This window comes from Erythrolamprus reginae, chromosome 12 (genome assembly GCF_031021105.1).
Source record: "Erythrolamprus reginae isolate rEryReg1 chromosome 12, rEryReg1.hap1, whole genome shotgun sequence".
Classification (NCBI taxonomy): domain Eukaryota; kingdom Metazoa; phylum Chordata; class Lepidosauria; order Squamata; family Dipsadidae; genus Erythrolamprus; species Erythrolamprus reginae.
This window is the reverse complement of record NC_091961.1, coordinates 2,367,089-2,375,284: the sequence shown is the minus strand read 5'-3', so window position 1 is coordinate 2,375,284 and position 8,196 is coordinate 2,367,089. Positions and strand designations below refer to the sequence as shown.

The following is an 8,196-nucleotide window of genomic DNA, read 5'->3' as shown; positions in this document are numbered from 1 at the left end:
TATGCAGTGATACACCGACCCACCAATGTGCAAGCATTGACACACTGACACACTAATGCACAAGCATTGATACACTGACACAATGAAGAACAAACCACAGAAGGATGATGCAGTGTGATATTGTTTAAAAGTATGATGCATAGATACATGATGCTCTCATGCTATCTACATGTCAAGGTGGGAATGCTCTCAGGCTCCCTTTGCATTTATGATTCAAGATGGTAACCAAACTCTTTATACATTTGAAAAAATCTTCACAGTGTGGCTTTCAAAGGATTCGTAATCCCAGGAGAAACCTTGGGGTCTTAATTTTTACAGCCCAGGTTGTTTGACCATCACTGGCCCTCCAAGGGCGATCGATAAGGCACAGGTTACGGATGAACAAAGCAATAGGCAAATTGTTTGAAGCAGAAGGGGGAGCAGTGATTAGGCATCCAGAAATTCGGATACACGGACCGTATTTATATCGTGAGGACGGGGTTCACTTGTCTGATGTCGGCAACAACATCTTTCTAGCAGACCAGCAGAGGGGCCTGCAAGAGCTGGTGCAGGCTTAGGGGGGAGCAGGGGGCCAAGATAGAGATCTGACACCCCCCCTGTGGCATTGGCACACTGACACTGTCAAGCAGCCAGTCAGAATTCAGACCAGTGTGCCTTCCGTCCCCTGTCCAATTGTCTCTCCTTATCCCATTTATCTTTTCTTCCTTTCAAATATGTTCACCTATACTTTTATATCTTTTCTTCTATTCTTTTCTTTACTTATATTATTACATATCTAGTCTCTTCAATGCGTATTGTGTATTGGACAAAATAAATAAATAAATAAATAAAATAAATAAATAAATAAATAAAACTCAGAGTCCTTTTATAAAGGTTCAAAAAAAGTGAATTTATCAAAATCAGAACTTGAAGCATTGAAAGAAAAACAAAGTCTGAGAAAATGGCGCGATACAAGCCTATATCAAAACCCCGTTTCCAACCCCTTTTGGGATTTTGCCCAATCCTCATTGTCTATAATCATCAGGTGGCACCTGTTTATTTATTAGATTTATTTATTTATTTATTAGATTTGTATGCCGCCCCTCTCCGTAGACTCGGGGCGGCTCACAACAGTAAAAAGACAATATGACAATATGGGTCAGGGGCGGATGCAACAGCCTTGTCCTGGGGCCACTCACCCACAATGCTTGGGTTTCATCTCCACCCCACCGTTAAAGATAAAATATGGAGGGGAGAGTATGTGGATGTATTCTCCTTAGTAAACAGGGAGGTTCCCAAAAATGGAAAGGAGGAGGAGGGTGGTACATTAAAGCCCATTTGCACACCAAAAATAATAAATATATAACAGAAAGAGAAAGATTGCCAATACTTTTGCGCAGACAATTCTGAAAGAGACTAAGCTAAAACTGGATAGCCTTCTTTCCTTCCCTCCTTCATTCCATTGTTCCCTTTTACCATCTCCCAATTCCCATCTCTTTCCTTCCTTCCTCCCTCCCTCCCTCCCTCCCTGCCTCTCTTCCTTCCTTCCCTCCTTCCTTCGTTTGTTCCCTCCTTCCTTCGCCTCCATCCCATCTCTTTATTTCCTTTCTTCCTTTCTCAACCTATTTTTCAGACTTTTTTCAGGCAGTTATTGGGGCCATTTTTCACCTGAGAAATGGCCTAAAATGCCCCCCGCCCCCAACAATCTGAAAATGGCTGGAAAACAGTCTGGAAAGCCGGCTGAACATGCCCTCCAACACAGCCATTTTCTGGGGCATTTTTGGACTCATTTTTGGGCTGTTTTTTCACTTAAAGCAATGTAGGCAGATTCCATGACAGTCATACACTAAGGACGGATTTTCCCCCTGTCCCAGTTCCAGTCTGGTCTATTTGTGATAGCGGGGAAGCTAAATCTGTACACAGCTTTGGTCAAGCATTGATACACTGACACATCAATGCACAAACATTGACACACTGACACACCAATGGAAAAGCATTGATACACCGACACACCAAACTGATGCAGGATATACCTCGCTGTATTGCATGGCTGACATTATGACCTGAGCATCATGTTGAACATAATTGTTATTTAATAAAAAAAGAAAAGGCAAGAGAAAACGATTTTAGATGCTGACGTGAGGGATTTATTCAGGCTTATTTGCACATGAGAGATTGATTCTGGTTCATCCATGTGAAGAGATCAGACGTCGCAGCGCTGCGTTCGGTCATCAAATCGGTAGTGTTCATATTCACATGTCACGCGATTTAGCAGCGCTAGGCACCCTTCAAAATGGCGAGTAGGACCGGGATTTCTTTGAAAGGGAGGAGAAGGAAGAAAGAGAAGATGAAGAAAGAGATGAAGAAGGAGAAGTAATAGGAGAAGAAGGAGAAGAAGGAGAAGGAGTAGTAGAAGAAGGAGATAGAATAGGAAAAGGAGGAGGAGGAGGAGGAGAAGAAGAAGTAGTAGAAGAAGAAGAATGAGAAGTGGGAGGAGGAGAAGAAAAAGGAGAAGGAGAGGTTATGCTCAAAGTTTCTCTCTTTATTACATCTAAATAATGTACAAAGTATTTCTCCCTTTATTGCAGCCACAGCTATGACTCTCAGTTTGGCTATGGGAACATGACTCTCCCAAAGGGGTCATCACATCCCTCCAGCCATTCTGGTCCAAATTGAGCAAAAAAAACCCCATAGCCACGGCTGCCACCAGCGTATTCAACCAGAACTCCAACAGGACACACACACACACACACCAAATGTGTACCAGCACAATACAGGGGAGTGCCTCCCAGTGTAGAGTCGAAGGTGATACATGACCTGATCACAGGTGGGTTCCACCTACTTGCCTACTTGTACACTGCACAGGCACATTTTTCACGCCCGCCCGCTGATTATGCGAATGTGCGTGTGCACCTCCCCGCCTGCTCTTTTTCTTTCGTGCAGGCGCATGAAGCATAAAAAGGGCCAAAACGGGATGGGGCCGGACGACCGTCTGATGAAGATGGAACTGGAGCCGTCGCAGGCAAATTGCACGATCAATGGGCCATTATTGGAACGGTGCACCCCACCACGGGACCTGGACCTTTGAACAGGGAGTGGGGAAAGCTGACAACATTTCAATGCTGTGTCCCACTCTGAAAGCAGGCTGAGAAGAGCCTGGGTAATTTGTGCACTCCCAACCCTCTTCCTCAACAAGGGAGGATTGGACACCACACAAAAGTTGTCTGTTGGGTCTAAGGAGGGCCTCTCAAGACAGGAGGGGGCTCCACCCTTTCACAGATTAAGAGAGTTGGAAGGGACCTTGCCAAGCAGGAGACCCTACATCTGCCTCTACCTAGGATTGAACTCACAACCTCCTAATTGTGAGGCAAGAGCTCTACCTCTAGGCCACAGATGATCTAGGTCACCCTCTTCCATAAAGAGACATTAAATATTTATCCTTCCTTCCTTCCTTCCTTCCTTCCTTCTTTCGTTTCTTTTTCTGTCTGTCTGTATTTCTGTCTTTCTGTCTGTCTTTCAGTTTTTTCTTTCATTTTTCTTTCTGTCTTTCTTTTTTTCTGTCTGTATTTCTGTTTTTTGTTCTCCCCTGTCTGTCTGTCTTTCTTTCTGTCTGTGCCTTTCTTTCCTTCTTTCTTTCTTTCTTCTTTCTTCTTTCTTTGTCTTTCTCTATCTCTGTCTTGCTTTTATCTTCCTTCCTTCCTTTCTTCCTTCCTTTCTTTCTTTGTCTCTCTATCTCTGTCTTGCTTTTATCTTTCTTTCTTCCTTCCTTTCTTTCTTTCTTTCTTTCTTTCTTTGTCTTTCTCTATCTCTGTCTTGCTTTTATCTTCCTTCCTTCCTTTCTTCCTTCCTTTCTTCCTTCCTTTCTTTCTTTGTCTCCTTTCTTCCTTCCTTCCTTTGTCTTCCTTTCTTCCTTCCTTCCTTTCTTTGTCTCTCTATCTCTGTCTTGCTTTTATCTTTCTTTCTTTCTTTCTTTCTTTCTTTCTTTCTTCTTCCTGTCTTTAGTCTTTTTGTCTCTCTGTCTGTTTTTCTGTCTGTCATTCTTTCTGTTTGTCTGTCTCTTTTTTCTGTCTCTTTCTGCCTTTCTTTCTGTCTGTCTATCTGATCCCCCCTTTTCCCGTGCTTTCCACGATTATCCACCTCCCCTTTTCCTTTACAAATTGATCTAATATTTGCTTTTCTGTTCTTTTTATGTGTGATATAATAAATTAATGAAACTATGAATATATAAAAATAATTATTTGTGGTTTAATCTAAGAGACAACCTGAAAATTAATATATCTGATGGTGCCCTGGAACCTCTTCTTACCTGTCGCAGCACCCCAATCCATCGCTGTCACAATCGCATCTTAAACAATGACCTGTGTTCCACTTGGACCCAAAGAGATGCTTTCTTCCATCATAGCGATCAGTGCATGTTCCTGGGAACACCAATATACATAAGAAGAAAGAATGGAAGAGTTGAAAGTTGATCTGTCAACAGAAGCAACAATTGCCGAGCTGTACTGAGAAACCTACCCATTCTACAAATCTACCATTGGACAAATGGCATTCAATGCAAAGCATTTTATTTTATTGATTAATCAGTTTTGGAAGGACTCCTGAGGGTTCATGCAAAAGGTGTTTTGTGGCCGAGTTAAGAGGCCTTTAATAAAAATCTGGGCTGTAAAAATTCAGCCAGCAATCATATGCTGCAACGTCCTTCCGGTCAACGACTACTTCAGCTTCAACCGCAACAACACAAGAGCACACAACAGATTCAAACTTAATATTAACCGCTCCAAACTTGACTGTAAAAAATATGACTTTAACAATCGAGTTGTCGAAGCGTGGAACTCATTACCGGACTCAATAGTGTCAACTCCCAACCCCCAACACTTCTCCCTTAGACTCTCCACGATTGACCTCTCCAGGTTCCTAAGAGGCCAGTAAGGGGCGTACATAAGTGCACTGGTGTGCCTATCGTCCCCTGTCCAATTGCCTTTCCTTATATCATATGTCATATATATTCTCTCCTTATCTCTCTCTCTCTCTCTCTTTATATATATATATATATATTATATATCATATATATTCTCTCCCTCCCATCTACTTCTCTTCTTTTTTACTTTCTATCTTTATATATATTACTTAATGTCTATTCTCTTCCATATGTATTGGACAAAGAATAAATAATAAAAAATAAATAAATAATTTCCCTGGCATTTGCTAAATCTTTGCAAGTAGTACACCTATTACTTTTTTTCAAATGTATAAAGAGTTTGGTTACCATCTATAATCTCAGCATTAAGGCGAACCGTAAAGCATGCTCCTTGACATGTGGCCAGCATGAGAGAGAAGAGGATCAGGCTGAGAAAGATTTTCTGAGAAAGGGAAATAAGCACAGAATAAGCCATCAGAGAACTTAGCGGTTGTTTGAGCAACTGACTGTTCAAAGTTTACTAATTTCTTCTCCAATAATGCCCTGTTGTCCATGAACTTTAGGAAAAGCCCCCTGGGTTAAGTTGACAGTCTTGTGCAAGTGTGCAGTTCGATCTCTGTTGCACAAGAGAGTCAACCTGGAACATCTCCAATTGCACACAATCCAGGATAGCCCAAGATCTCAACCGTTTGTTCATCCACCTAGTAGTCCTCCAAATGGGATAATTTTCAGTCCTTCCCCCCTCCGGAGGTAAAATAGTAATAATAATAATAATAATAATAATAATAATAATAATAATAATAATAACAACAACAACAACAACAAAATATCCTGATTGTGGAGAAAAAGAAAGTATGGATCATCGACATCGCAATCCCAGGGGACAGCAGAATAGAGGAGAAGCAGCTAGAGAAATTAATGAAATACGAAGATCTAAAAATCGAGCTGCAACGACTCTGGCATAAGCCAGTGAAAGTGGTCCCAGTGGTACTTGGCACGCTGGGCACAGTGCCCAAGGATCTCAGCGGACATTTGAAAACCATCAGAATGGACAAAATCTCTATCGGTCAATTGCAAAAGGCTGCTTTACTGGGATTGGCAAACATAATTCGCCTAGATGCTTGGGAAGCGCCCGACTGGTGATGAAATACAAAATCCAGCATAGTGATCTTGTTTGCTGTGTTGTATTGATGATAATAATAATAATAATAATAATAATAATAATAATAATAATAATTTATTAGACTTGTATGCCGCCTCTCTCCGAAAACCCTCCGTTGGTATCATTGGAATTGACCCCACAGATGTGCCTCAGCCCCACATCCGTTTCCTCCCCTTTCTCATCCCTTCTTCCACCTGGAACACTTTGTGGGAGGAAAGTGACAATCCTGACTTCATATGTCCCCCATACTTAATATTGCATTTCTTCATTAGTGCATCTATCTGTCATACTTTCTAGCAACTAGAAAATAGTCCTTGCCCAAATATTAGACCAGCAATGTCTGGGTTTTAAACTTATCTTTGGTTTTGCAAACAGTTCTGTTTCTCTAATTTTTGAATTTTGAAGAAGCATCCAATGACATCAGATCTTTTTGTTTTTGTTGTATCTAAATAATATACAGCGTATTTCTTCCAGTATTATAACCACAGTTACCGTATTTTTCAGAGTATAAGACACACCGGGGTATAAGATTCGCCTTAGCTCAGAGGAGTAAAATAGGGGAAATCTACCCACCAGATATTCATCCTTAGCGTCCTTAGTCTCGTCAGCTTCAGGACATCATTTAATCTTCTGGTTAGGAGTGAAAGAACCTTTTTCAGAGGGAATAGCAATGAAAACAAGGCTGCAAAGAGCTTGGGACGGGGGAAAAACTTCGTAGTAGTAATGAAAACAAGCCTGCAAGCATGGAAGACATTAGCACCTCGTTAGAGTTGGGTTGGTAAGCTTCGAATAGCTTCATTCTGAGTATAAGATGCACTCAAATTTTCAGCCTCTTTTAAAGTGGTGAAAAGGTGCATCTTATACTCCGAAAAATACGGTACAGCTCTTGGTTCTACTGCGAGAGTGTGACTGTCCCAATGGGTCCATTTCATTCCTCCAGCCTTTCTCTTCTCACATCCAAGTCAGTTAAAACTCCCCTTGCAAGTGAAGAACAAACCGTTTTACTTACCATCTCGGCTTTGGGGAAAGACCAGGAAACTCCGAGTAGGGTGGAAGGACCAGGAGCAGCTCTTCTCTCTGAGGTCGTCACGGAATCTGCTTCTCCCATTTATACAAAAACCAAGACCGCCCCTTGTGCACTTTTTAAAAAAAAAAATTGCTGAGTGAAAGTTTTGTCAGAAGAGCCCCTGCCAGAAGGAAAACATTTGCTTTGTGTCTAATTTGTGTTTGTTTTTTTGTGTTTGTTCTGGAGATGTGATAAAGGGAAAGTATTGTGTCATCTTTAGAACTGGGCTAGAAAAAGACCAAATTATGGTGAGATTGAAAACCTCTGGCAGAATGTGAGGAGTTGAACCAGCCAGATGTGCAGCTTCCTCCCCACCTTCTCCCAAGATAAGCCCAGTACCATAAGGCTGGGGAACTCTACAACCCACCTGTTGCCCCTCACGTCACTCTTCTGGAATTTTCCCTCTAACGGTCTCCTGGTACCTAGGAAAACGACACTTAACTCTCCTCCTGCGGTCTTCCCAACCCCCCTTCTTCTCTAACCCACCGCGTACTCTATGACAACCAAGCGAAAGTTTGCAGCAGCATAGCGAAGGTTGACAGACACACTGGTGCGCAGGCATTGACACACTGACATGAAATGAGGTGAAGCCCCAGCCCCCATCTCGCCCCAAATGCAGAGCTCCCCACTAGGTGAGGCAGTTAATGATTTTATTCCCAAAATTTTGACATCAGTAAGTTACACCTCCTTTGACGAGGCCATAAGAATGGTACGTGACTGCGGGAAAGGTGCCTTGATGAGTAAATGTGATACTAAATCACTTTTCACTTGTACACCTGGACAATTTCGATCTACTGGGGTTTTGTTTTGAGGAGGGGTATTATATCCAGATTACCTCCGGAACCGCCTGCTACCGCACGAATCCCAGTGACCGATAAGGTCCCACAGAGTTGGCTTTCTCCGCGTCCCATCGACTAAACAATATCGTTTGGCAGGCCCCAGAGGAAGAGCATTCTCTGTGGCGGCCCTGGCCCTCTGGAACCTACTCCCCCCGGAGATTAGAACTGCCCCCACCCTCCCTGTCTTTCATAAACTACTCAAGACTCATTTATACCGCCAGGCATGGGGGAG

The 8,196-nt window shown here is 42.4% G+C and overlaps 1 protein-coding gene across 1 annotated transcript; it reads right to left on the bottom strand.

Annotated features, from left to right (window-relative positions):
• Positions 1-2,103: 2,103 nt before the first annotated feature.
• Positions 2,104-7,502, bottom strand: LOC139175016 (small serum protein 2-like). The gene is made up of 5 exons (XM_070765811.1): positions 7,493-7,502; positions 7,069-7,198; positions 5,246-5,339; positions 4,286-4,397; positions 2,104-2,294 (listed from the first exon to the last, which is right to left on the bottom strand). Exons 2-5 carry the CDS (start codon positions 7,165-7,167, stop codon positions 2,183-2,185), a joined length of 417 nt encoding a protein of 138 aa, XP_070621912.1. The 5' UTR covers positions 7,168-7,198; positions 7,493-7,502; the 3' UTR covers positions 2,104-2,182.
• Positions 7,503-8,196: the final 694 nt, after the last annotated feature.

Bases quoted from the DNA above. Each gene is read 5' to 3' on its own strand.
- LOC139175016 (XM_070765811.1), bottom strand. From the start codon at position 7,167: ATGGGAGAAGCAGATTCCGTGACGACCTCAGAGAGAAGAGCTGCTCCT. The intron at 4,398-5,245 runs GTAACCAAACTC...TGGTGTTCCCAG, and splicing joins TAATGCTGAGATTATAGATG to GAACATGCACTGATCGCTAT. The intron at 2,295-4,285 runs GTAAGAAGAGGT...TCCCTTTCAAAG, and splicing joins GGATTGGGGTGCTGCGACAG to AAATCCCGGTCCTACTCGCC.